At 43.9% G+C, this 12842-nt stretch overlaps 1 protein-coding gene across 7 annotated transcripts in view; it reads left to right on the plus strand.

Moving 5' to 3' along the window:
* The window catches only part of rap1gapb (RAP1 GTPase activating protein b), a 96458-nt gene that overhangs the window by 69515 nt on the left and 14101 nt on the right, over positions 1-12842 (plus strand). For 5 of the 7 annotated variants that reach the window (XM_062407150.1, XM_062407126.1, XM_062407127.1 and 2 more), the window contains 9 exons: positions 5371-5418; positions 7550-7588; positions 7695-7880; positions 8435-8538; positions 10954-11032; positions 11156-11209; positions 11313-11396; positions 11492-11592; positions 11934-12063. In XM_062407150.1, coding sequence (XP_062263134.1) covers positions 5380-5418; positions 7550-7588; positions 7695-7880; positions 8435-8538; positions 10954-11032; positions 11156-11209; positions 11313-11396; positions 11492-11592; positions 11934-12063 — 816 coding nt within the window. In that variant the 5' untranslated portion in view covers positions 5371-5379. Of the gene's footprint in view, positions 1-884; positions 1148-3482; positions 3519-5370; positions 5419-7549; positions 7589-7694; positions 7881-8434; positions 8539-10953; positions 11033-11155; positions 11210-11312; positions 11397-11491; positions 11593-11933; positions 12064-12842 lie in introns of those variants that run through there. The other 2 variants (XM_062407129.1, XM_062407134.1) reach the window with 2 other exon arrangements.

Genomic DNA, 12842 nt, shown 5'->3' on the forward strand with positions numbered 1-12842 from the left:
TATCTGTTATTGTATGAAGCTAAAGTCTCATAACCTTGTACAGTAATGCTGACCAATACAATCATATCCACTCATAGCCAATCATAGCCATGGGATTTTTGAAGTTGATAAAAATATTTCCTTGCTAACAGTGAACTCCCAAAAAATCGGAGACGTCTCTATTGCACCTGAAGATTGTGGGTTGTGTGCTTCTCGTTGTAATCGCTAAATACAAATTAAAAGGCAGTTAATCTCATATGAACTCTTCTACAGCGGCATAAAACCTAGTTTCACAATCTCGTAATTTCTGCTTAGTCTATTTTGGATGATTAGAATATTATGGCTGACAAAATCTCTATTTAGCATTTTTTTTTTCAGCTCCATGAAGCTCTGGTTGTAAAAACAGCAGGGATTAAAATTAGTCAGATTTTCTTGTACAGAAAACGAAAATCATGTCTTAATCAGCCCTTACAATAAGTGTTGAGCTCTGCAGGTGTAATTAACCTACTTCTCCACACGGGGACATAGACTGTAACACATTATGGAAATGTCTTGGGTTGTGATCTATCACCGGAGACGTAGAAATGTCAACACTGACCCTGTTTTTCATGTTAATGGCTGCTTTCCCCCTGTTTGTGTGTGTGGAGGCTTGAGAAACAGATCATGAAAGAAAAAGAGGAAGAGAAAAGTGTGAACTTTGTGTGTGAGTGTGTGTGTGTCCACATGTCAGAGTGTGTGTTTGCATTAGAAAGAGAAGATAGTTGTGCAGGGAGGGGAGAAACATTGTTCCTCCCTTTCTCCTACTTCCTGCAGAACAGCTGTGTGTTTGTGTGTGTTTGTGTGTGTGTGTGTATGACGGGGTGGAGTGGGTGAAAAGAGGAAGGAGGAGAATTGATATTCTCACATTTCAGCACATGCATCTACTTACACATAGAGATGATTGGATTCTAATGAACGGCTGTTGAGTCTCCTCCTGTGGTTTTAATTGCCTGAGGGACAGTCGGTCGGTGTGAGGTGTCGCGGTCGCTCTCACCTTCCTCCTTGTGGCCGACGCGTCCTCACTTGTGGAGCGATGACTGATCTCAGAGCAGCTAAGGATGACTTACTGGGGGCGCTGCCCAGCCGCCCCCCCACTCAGCCTTTACGCAACAGACGGTGCCACAGTGACGTGAGTTTTTTTGTTTGCTTTCCAGTTATTGTTGTGTGTGTTTAAATCTTCAGGAAGCTCAGGGACAGATATTGTTTACACCGTGTCGGCTATAGAATCTGATGAAAGCAAATAATTGACTGATGCTATTCTTGTGAGAACACACTGGAGGACACGGCTCATGTTCTGCAGCACCTCCACTGTCCAGCACATAGTCCTCGGCTCCGGGAGAGGTTCTGTGATGTTACTGTGGAGTCTTCGTGGTTCACTGATAATCCGGTTTTCGCGCAGGACAGTGTTTGTGGATGTTTGCTTTGCAGTCAGAAGCGCAATATGTCCCTGAATATCACATGTCATTGTTTGCTTTCACACGCAACAATGGACCCAGGCTGCACCCTCGGCTTTACGAGGTCAGGTGTGTTTGTGCTTGTGTGGGTGGTGATATGTGTAGGTTTACAACTAGGTTTTACTGCATGCATGAAAATGTACGTGTATGCTTCCCTGTGTCTGTGTGTGTGCATGGGAGTGTGTGTGTGTGTGTGTGTGTGTGTGTGTGTGTGTTTAGCGAGCCCCGCAGTGCCCCTCCAGTAAATTCAAGCTGTCATGTGGAAACATCAGCCTGGCACTTCAGTCCACTTCTGTTACATGGTGAACAGAGGGCTCGCCCCACAACAAGCAGCGCCTGCAGGGCTGCTGCCATCCTCTCACCCCCCCCCCCCCTTCATTCCAGGTTGGCGCTGCTAAGAATCCACATCCTGGCCTGTGCAGATAACACAAGCAGGCCTCAGGGTGTGTTAATGCCTCCACGCAGGCGACAGCCGGGGCTGGAGGCATTGTGTTTGCAGGTCGTCCGTAATATCTCAGGAACGTATTGAGGGAAATTCCATCAAATATTCAAAACACATTCTTTGGTCATAACACAAGAGGGAATGTGCAAATCGTGACACTATTCCTGGCCAATCTGTAATTGGATAGTAATGATAAACTGATAAACCTTTATACCCACATATTCAAAACTGCATAATTTTAAATTAAATTAGTCAAATACTTTGTTTAATAACATTACTCAGGCCCTTCTGCCCAAAATTAATTTCCACTTACACAAACATAGGTGTGATTCCTATAATGGCAAGAACCATATTTGAGAAATAATGTATTGAATGTGTCCTTTGAGTTTTTAGCTTGGTCCATATTCCAATCACTGACATGCAGAAGGCAGTGTTTGTTATGCACTATCTGCATCCCATCATCCCAGGAATGCTTTGAGGGAATTTCTGGTAATATTTAAACCAAAAAATGCCGCTTTGACTCAAAGATGAAGGGATTAGAATCTGGTGGTCAGATGGCGAGGGTCACTGCTGTGTCACAAAACACTATTTGTGGTTCACAACTCAAGAATAAATGCCTGAACTTATGCCACATTTCCAGGCAGAGATTCAATTTAACCAAAAAGATGAAGCGATAACATTTTCATATCCAAAAGTCACTTCACTGTGACATTGTGATGTTCTGCTAAAACACTTATCCGGCCATTGCTTAACACCATTACTCGAACAGAAGGAGGCCCATGGTCCCCGCAGCTACACCAGTGAGCAGACAAATTGCAAACCAGTAATTGTGCTAGTCCCTCTACTGATAAAATAACTTGAACCAGTACGATGTAATTCGGTTGGAAGCCGTTCTGAAGGTGTTTATGTTCTGTAGTCGTACATGGTTCAGGTGTGTTTATGAATCAAGGAGCTGGATTAATCCCTTTAGTCTAATGAGGAGCACTGACATCACAAAACCCCCTGGAGGCAGATTATACCACAACAGGAAATACTTCTCAGACCATTCATGTGAGTTCATGTTTACGATCGGTATTTCCTTTATAGGTTGAATATATCTCATTCACGCTCTAACATGACTGTGTGTTTGTGTGTGTGTGTGTGTTTGTGTCGGAAGCTACAACCACAGTGATTTCCAGTCAGATGAGCTGTCGCCTGCAGCAACAGATAAAAAGCACCATGGAGCTCCGAGGCTTGTTTTGTTTCCCAGAAGAGTTGCTCATGTGCAGCGTGTTTGTCCTTAAGTGTGGAGGAACGATTCTCCTGGCGTTGAATGGAGCCTCAGTGAGAGTGATGGTCAAGTAGGGTGGAGGCTGGGGGCTGGGGGCTGGGGGGGGGGGAGGCGGCGCTGTCATAGTGATAAATAGAATTGGGACGTCTGAGATTCCAACACAAGGTTTTCGGCACCGCCAGCTTTTCTTAGTGAGCGGTGTTGGAGGATGAGTGTAGGGAAAGCACATCCACACTTTGTCTCGGCAAACCATCAAACCCATGTCCCTGTGTGGATCTGTGTCAACTCTCTCCACCAGAGCTCGGACCTGTTTGCCATGATCGAGAGGATGCAGGTACAGTGATCGGCCTCCTGGATCCGCCTTCTTCTCCCCACCGCCTGAACTCGCTCTAATCAAACGCCGTCCTCCTGCATAAAACTTTCCATTTCCTTCTATTTTCTGATCGTAACTCTGTCACTCTCCTTCTACGTGTGTGTCCATGTGTCTCTGCAGCAGTGACACCCTCAGGCTGCCTTTACAGACCGTATGCTTCTGAATGTGTTGAACAGAGCCTTTGTGTTGGGTCTTCTCAACCAGGTCGTTTTTTCTTCTCTGTCACCAGATGTGTGAAATGTTGTGTTTTATTTAATTTTTTTTTCCGATATGTTGAGGTGGATTTGTAAGACTAAGCTTTTGTTGTTCAACATCATCATCGTAGTTTGAACCGAGACTTTGATCACATCTTCTTTAACTGGATCATAACGATTCCCTTTTTAAACGATAAAAGGTGTTTTTCATTTCATGCATGTCCCACATAGTGGAGAAAACTTAAAGGTAGGATTGATAAATTCTCTCTGAAACAATTTTTCTCTTACTTATTGAAGCTCTCCTCACATCCCGAAAGCCATCAACAGATAAAAGTGGGCTGAAAAAATATAAACGTGACCAATCACTTCATTTAGAACATATAAAGTGATTGCCTGTTGTTTGTCAGGTATCTATCAGTTTGTGCTAAGGGGGAAAACTTTGATTAAAGGGCTGATGGGCGGAGATGTGATGAATCTGATTGGTGTAGTGTAGCCTGCTCTTAAAAGCTTTTCCAGGATTACCAACCCTAGCTTAAACTAAAGTGATCTATTAGCTGTTGCATTGCTGTGTCGGACTTCATCATGATCCCAGAACACTGGAAACATAATCCAATTAGTCTATTGTGTATTCGTGAATTCATTTTCCGTACATTTTATAAGGGGGGCTGGTAGAATAAGTTCCAGAAAATGTCCACATTCGCGTTCTCACTTGCAGGCCCGTCTGGAACCGTTCAGGGAAAAGGTCCAGAGTTCAGCCTGAAAGCAGCTTTTGGTTGAAGCATTGATATATTGTTGAATATATTATTTAGCAGTTGGAAAGAACTTTTGAGTATCAAACATCATCTTTCTGAAGTTCTGGAGCCATCGAGCTTGTGAGAGTCTTGATGTTCAGACCACAAGACGTGGTACCTACTGCTCATGCACTCGTTTCAAACATCGGGAGCTTCTCAAGAATCTCAGAGATATTTTAGCAGCTTTAAACCATATTTGTTTTGTTTGCTCTTGGTTGTTTAGCACCGGAACGACACAGGAGCAAAATGTCTGAGCTGTGGCGTTTTTTCCTTTTCTGATTAGTGATGCCTGTTCTCCAGAGCAATGAGGAAGGGAAAGAGAAACAGAAGCAGAGCGGGGCTGTCTTCAAAGAATGAACTTGATGAAAGCATTTTTTCAATTTCCTCATCATCTCCCTTAGACCTTGAAAAGAAAAAGAAAAAATGCATAAAATCGGATACGTTTCCCATTCCTGCTGCGGGGTATTCCACGCATTTGGCGACTGATCAGGGATCCTTTGTTAACCATCTCTCTGTCCTAACGAGTCAGCAGAGTAAGTTTGTGGGAACCGACTCCTGTGTTCTCATCCACTTCTCTTTATCTTTGTCACTGCACTGTCGTCTCTCACTCCTCTTTACTTCCTCTCTCTGCGGCCCGTCTGGTGATTGAGCTTCTGTTATGAAAACATGAATTACTATCACCAGGAAGTATCTCGCACTGCGCAAGACAATATCTGTAACCTCGACAATGAAAAATTACTCTTTGTGTATCTCCTCACCCATGAGGCAGTGTTTGGTAGATATTTCACCTTGTTCCATCAGTGTCATATTGTTTTTTTCTCTCCACAGGGTTTCAGAATGGATGAGCAGAGATGCAGCCTCCCCCCGCCCCTCAAGGTGAGTCTCAAATCGTCAGATCTCCTCACCAAGCGCAGTCTGGTAATTCATCTATAATGGGAAAGTCCTAAACCTTTTCCTTATCAGCCGTCAGACAGGCTTTAGGGTGCTCGCAAGCTTGGTTAGGAACAGGAAGGGGGACTAGGACTGAAGAATCCTCCGCTGTCCGTTACTTACACTGAAAGTCAGAAAGACCACCCAGTAGATCGTAATCATCAGAAAGAAAAAGATGGATCTGTTGGGGTTTGGCTCAAACTACAGGTTGTGTGTATAATCAGTGTTTGAGGTAAATACTCATATATATATATATATATATATATATAAAGCTGTTTGACAACATGGTGTTCGGAAATTTCTGCACTTCAGTTGTCATGAATGATTACAAATATAACACTCAGCATATTAACTATCAATAAATGGCCAAATGCTGTGGACTGTAGGCTTCAGGTAAACATAGATGATGCGTCTCCTGTTGCACAAAAATGAAGCCAAATTATTCCTGAGTACAGGCTTTGATAAGAACCTAGGTAAAACATCTTGGAGAAAAGATCATTTGATGTATATTTTAACTTTTGGTTTGGTCCGTGTAGCATCCACTAACATAGAGGAGACAAAATTACTACTTAACTGCACCCAGCCAGCAGGGGGCAGGGCGATCAAGATGATTTGGCCTTGTTTTTGGGAGTGTGTCATGTCGTCCATCTTAAATACAATCAATTACGTGGAACCATGACAGTTTACATCTCACACTATATATATATAAAATATTATTTGAAACATTAAAGTGGCAGGAAGCAGGTAGGTAACATGTCCTGTAAATAACTGCACACATTTTGACTACTTAATGCAGTGACAGTGGCGAGTGGGTTATTAAATGAACCTTTTTCCAAATGCCAGTTTTTAGTCATGCTAGCCTCTCCGGGTCTAAAATATCTCAATAAATAATGGGCACAATATTGACTTCGTTGATCATCTGACATTTTCTCCATAAGGTCGAAACGAAATGTCAGGAAATGAGTCCTCATCACTGTGACATTTAATGCCTCCTCCATGGCAGCTGTATGCCAGAAGTGCAGGATCATATTGTACTAAAAGAACTGTGACTATACTTAGTTGAATATAAAAACGAAGCTTTCTCTCTTGCTCTCTGCAATGCAACAGGTCCGGTTCTGCTCTACTGGGGAAGTTCAAATGCAATCTGGGGGGTAATGGAGAATATCGCCTATCTGAAATTGAGGGGAGAAAGTGGGTTTGCCCAAAAAAAGTGAAATTGCAGGCTGATATCACAGAATGGCTTCTGGAGTGCAGCGAGCATCACAGATTAATTCCACTGCAACTGAATATAATTACCAGAGAGTTAAATGAGAAATATTTGTCATTGTGTGATGACCACTGATGTGTTCTGCATGCATTAGCCGCCTGTTGGCTTCTCTCATACCAACACATTCAAATCCAGCAGAAAGCATATTGCTTTATTCATGTTTTATTAACATACCAAGAGGTTTTGGGACCAAATCTCTGGTAGTTATATGTAAAGTATATGAAATGGAGGAATATCAGACATTTCTAATGTTGCCTCTGTCATGTTTGCATGATGACTAAAAGGGATCTATCAGCAGAAAGTCAATTATATTCACTGTAATGTTTTTATTAGTGTATAAATACCTGTAACTAAGAATCCATGTCTTGTGATTGACTGAGCATGACACCTCGACATGCACATCGACAGCAGGTCCTATTCAATGGAATCCGCCATGTTGCAGAGGCCATGTTTCTAGAATAAACTGTAAATACGTGTTCACTTCCCCCCCCCCTCGATCTAGAAATTAAACCAAAATCTCTCTGACCCTCATGACACCATCTAACCAGAGGAGCCACAGTCGTGGTTGGGGGTTGGAGCCACAGTAGCGAGGTCACGCTTGACCAAAGACACTTTATTTAACTTTCAGACCTGGTATACCATGATGCACAATCCAAACATGAAATGCGACATGTACACATTATGCAACTTCCCCACTAGTCCCCACTAAGTCATACACACTGGACCTTTTACTGCTCATTGTTAGTTTACGACAAGGAGCTCAAACTGAATGTTTGCCAGCCTGACTCATATTTCTTTCCCTCCCTGCAGACAGAAGAGGACTATATCCCTTATCCCAGCGTCCATGAGGTACACGCTTTATAGATGTTTAAACGGGCGTTCTGCAATAATGAAAGCAATGCAGTGCTGACTATTAGTTTTCTTTCTCCACCTTCTTATTGTCCCTCGTGGTCAGGTTCTGGGTCGCTGCAGCCCTTTCCCACTCATCCTGCTGCCACAGTTCGGAGGCTACTGGATCGAGGGAAACAATCATGAGCCCAAAGAAGCACCGGAGGCTGAGCAACCTCCCTGTCCCTCCTCCCACATCAAACTGGAGACCAACAGCACCGCCAAGATCTACAGGAAACATTTCATGAGCAAGGTGAGGAGGAGGAAACCTGTTTGTCTGCTGGTTCATTTGTTTGTGTGTTATCTACCGTCACCCGTACATCCACCAGAACATCTCCCAGGCACGTATGTTCCCATGGGGCTGGAGAGGTTAGCACTGCTGCCTCACCACTAGAAGGTTAGAGGTTTGAACCCTTCTGTGTAGGTTCTGCACGTTCTCCCCGGCTTACACGGCTTTTGTCCAGCTTCCCCTCACAGTCCAAAGACAAGCCGGTTAAATGGAGACTCTAAATTGCCCATTGGATTTACACATTAATGACAGTTGGCTGTATGTTGGGTCTGTGATGGATTGGCGACCCAGTTCACAAGCCCACTGTCTACTGGGATTGGCTCCAATCTTTAAATCTACTGCATCCATTATATATACATTATAATGGAGCTTGTTTCACAGCCCTCCTTCGAGAGCAGTTCAGCCACATTCCTGTTTCTCCCTTCAGCCTCCCCACCTCAATGTAGCATTGTAGTTTTAATTATCGTGCGTCAGGATTTGTTTGTGCATGAACGTTTCTTCTGCTCCTCTGCCCCCAGGAACACTTTAATTACTACACCATGGACGCTGCCCTGGGCCACTTGGTCTTTTCCATGAAGTATGATGTCATTGGGGATCAGGAGCATCTGCGCTTGATGCTTCGGTACATTTCCCATTTTCTTTATCTCTGACCTGTTCTCTCTCCCATTTGCATTTATTCTATTTTCCTTTCCAATCAATCCTCCATTCTGTATTTGACTCCATCCTGGCTTCTGATATCTGTGTAATGCAGTCATTTATTTTGCATTTACTCTATGAATCACTCCATGTATATCGTATTTGTACACATGACCCCTTTTTTTATCTCCGGCGCTAAGGATTGCATTAGGTTGAGAAAAATAGACTCTATTCTCAATGTTGCTTCAGTGATGAATTAGAACTGTTATGAATAGGCGGCTCAGTGACAAGGCCTTGCCGCCGCTCTCAGAGGTTAAACCATAATTCCACATCAAATTCATCTTCAATTAAACATGACATCAAACGTCAGCTGCTGATTTGACACAGTCGCGTTTGAAGAAGCTTTTGTGAAAGTTCTAACATCTTTTCTGCAAAATGATTTGGTTCAGTCACAGTGTTTTGTGTCTGATGTCTGTTTTATAAGACCTGACCTGGGCTAGGTTGCTCCAGTGGGGGAGATATCCACTCCAGTAACGAACTGGAACATCGGACTGGATCATATAAAGACAAGAGTAGCCAGTGGAAAATAAGCTCTCTGTGGCTTAGCTACTACTATTAGCTTTTGACAGCCACAAGTGAGGAACGTCATTACGGAGGGAACACACTGATAGTCTCAGGGGCACAGGGGTTTAGATGGGTCCAGATTTGAACTGGAGATTATTGTGGGCCCAGCTCGGTTCGATGCTTTCTCATACAGGACTCTGCTACAGACTCTAAAACTGACTTCCATGTGCATCACATCCTGTACCTCACTGCCCACATATAACGAGCGATGCTATGTGACTCACCTATATACATCGTTCATATATATATATATATATATGTGTCCATGCCCTGAGCTGTTCCACAAATTATTCAGCCATCAGCCCACCGCTCCTCTCTGTTGTACAAGCCGGGTCTGTTTTGGCCAACCACCCACCATCCGAACTCGCTCGCTGAAATCCTCCACGCCTTCACACTCTGCTAGAGACAGACGAGGGGGGGGGGGGGGGGGGGGGGGGCAGAGAACACAACGTACTACCCAAAACCTGTGAATTAATTTGAGCACCTGAGAGACTCCACTCCAGATTTTAAATAGCTGCAGTCCCTGTTTGTTAATGGAGCTGCAGAGTGGATGAGTGTAGTAAGGTAGCTGGCGCTCTGTCCTCCACTTTTATCTTTTCACAGAGTGATGTCGTCCGCTGCGTGGGCGCCACCCACGGTCACTCCGTCATCCAGGTCAAACCCAGTCACCTCAGCTGGTGTAGCCACTGGCGAGGTCTCTCAGTTCACATTTAAAGAGAGCTTCCTCCATTCAACCATCCATTACCTGCACCGCTCATCCTCTCAGGGTCACAGAGAAAGACCTGAATGATAGAAAATTATACCTTTGTGCCAACTCTTATTTTCTTCAGTATAGAATCACAGGCTGTTAGTGCAAATTGACTGTTTGACAAGTCTAAGTCTCCTTAATCACTGTTGCTGCACATGCTTTCCGCTCATAAACACACACAAACACACACACACACACACACACACACACACACACACACATATTGTGTCAATTCAGGGGGGTCGACAAACTGGTTCTTCCATGAGAAACAAAGGCTCCAGAGGGTGGATCCATAGAATAACAAAGTGCTGCGAATAGATGCACTGTATGAATGTGTGTGTGAATGGGTGAATATAAAACTGAACTGTTAATCGCTTTGAGTGGTCATCAAGACTAGAAAAGCTCTATATAAATACAAAACCATTTCCCATTTCCCATTCGTACAAAGAAATAATGATGTGACGTCTGATGCTTAAACGGAGGCTTCAACTCAACATGATTAAAAACCAAGGGCCACTAGTCAACGTGGTCTCGCTGATATCTTCAATGAGGGAACTGTTGGACGTCTCCGTGTAATATTGTAAGGTCTCGACCTCCCTCTGTAAAGAGGCTTGAGATAATGTGATTTGTCGCTTTACAAATATAATTGAATATGAATATTTGTCCAGATGTTGAACTATTGCACTGTGAATGTGAGCCGCCATAAGCAGCTCAGATTTTCTGAAGACTCCGCCGCACAGTTCTCTTGGTGCTGTTTATCTTAACCCTCCGACAGAGCAGCGACCTCTTACAGAAGAGAAATTACGGAGCCGTTCAGCCTTCTCCCTGGCAATCTTGTCTCGGACACATCAAGTGTCAAGACCATTATACACACCCGGCTCCGCACAGCGTGTAGTGGAGAGGTCTCCCTTTGAATGTGCGATTCACTTGCATGAAGGCCGAGCAACAAAGAGGAGAAGCATTTAAGCCCAAGGATCCTTCTCCCGTTAGAAATAGAACTTTGACTTTTCAAAATTTTTGCCTTTTCAGCACAAAGCTAAAAACCTACCACGATGTAATTCCCATCTCCTGCCTTACCGAGTTCCCCAATGTGGTTCAGATGGCCAAGGTAGGCAGTTGTTATCAGCTCTGACCTATTATCTGCTTTATGTATTTATTAAAGACACTATTTCACTATCTCGGCATATATTTAACAAATCTAACGATGCTCAATGTGCTTTTTCACTTGTAGCTTGTTTGTGAAGAAGTTAACGTGGACCGGTTTTACCCCGTCCTCTACCCAAAGGTAGGAACTGGTCCTCATCGTGACTTGTACCTGAGATTTCACTTGCACCAACTCTACAGCTCCATGAATCCGACCTAAAAACCTCTTGTCTCCTCATCCTCAGGCGTCGAGGCTCATCGTCACCTTTGATGAGCACGTGATCAGCAACAACTTCAAGTTTGGAGTTATTTATCAGAAGTTCGGCCAGGTGGGTGCGCCTCAAAGGGAGAACGCTGCTAGTCTTTTCTTTTTTAGTGGTATGTCACGGAGTCACAGAAATGCACTTTGCCCCGGTCCTTGCAGACATCGGAGGAGGAGCTGTTCGGGAACATGGATGAAAGTCCGGCCTTTGTCGAGTTCTTGGAGTTCCTGGGCCACAAGATTGAGCTTCACGACTTCAAAGGGTTTTTACACTTTACATTTCAATTTCCTCCAGCAGAACCTTTCAGCACTTTAGGGTTAGTTCTCATTATAGCACTCAGCGTAATGCCTGCCAGAAGAAGGCCACTCGTCTCTTTGCTATTGATCCGAGTTAAGTTTTGAATGAATCTGTGAAAAATGGGGTTTTAGAGACCCTAGATATTTGTAGTGGTTCCAATTTTGTGACTGAGTTGGCAGAAGAAGTGCCCGGTGGTGTTTTCTCAATGATGGACGAGCGTGGCTGGCCCGGGCCTCTCCACGCCTTTTTCTTCACTTGCTTCACTTCCTTCTTCCCTTCACTCTCCTCCTCCTTTTCCTCCCCCAGGTTCCGAGGGGGGCTGGATGTCGCTCACGGGCAGACGGGCACAGAATCCATCTACACAAGTTTCCATAATAAGGAGATTATGTTCCACGTGTCCACCAAGCTGCCTTACACGGAGGGAGACTCGCAGCAGGTACAGATCCATCATCAGAGAAACTCATTTGACTTATCCTCGACTGATTGATTTGCGAAGGCCTCTCCTCGTGACACCATCATGTGTTTGATTGCAGCAGCAGCTCGTGGGTCGGAGGCTGTGACATCCTCAATTTGAATTCTTTCAAAGTTGATGAAGCAAGATGAATTGTTTTAATCTGTGATTAGCCTCATTCTGGGGGAACGGAACAAAAAGCGATAAAGTCTTAAAAGTAGTTGAAGCAACAGTTTGATGTTTTTTTGGAAACTCACTTGATAACTTTCCCACAGAATGAAGAGATAAACCCACTCTTGTGTCGGGAACAATAAATATGTAGCGCCAGCCAGCGGGTGATTAGCTCAGACTCCAACATGAAGCCGGGAAAAAGGAAGGACACAGTCTCTGGCTCTGTAGCAAACACAAAATCTGCCCCAGTGGCAAAATAAATCTCCCTAATTACCATCTCATTTGTTTATTCCATACAAAAATTGATTTCTAGTCTTTTCTGCCAAGCTGAGCTAACGTGCTGTGGGCTGTACTTTCATGTTAATGTGGTAGAGACATAGAAGTGGAATCGATCCTCATCATCTAATCCTCAGCCACGGATCTGTCGTCTATTTCTCCCTGTATAGTAGTCTGAGGTTTCACGTACAGTAATAATAATATAGTTTATTTATATCAGCCAGGACAGGTCTGAAAGCAGCTTGTGTCTAACTCTTCTTTCAGCCTTTTGGGTTTTACTGGTGCAGTACACACTTGCTGAGCATTTATTTCGGTTT

This window comes from Platichthys flesus, chromosome 2 (assembly GCF_949316205.1).
Source record: "Platichthys flesus chromosome 2, fPlaFle2.1, whole genome shotgun sequence".
In the NCBI taxonomy this organism is placed as follows: domain Eukaryota; kingdom Metazoa; phylum Chordata; class Actinopteri; order Pleuronectiformes; family Pleuronectidae; genus Platichthys; species Platichthys flesus.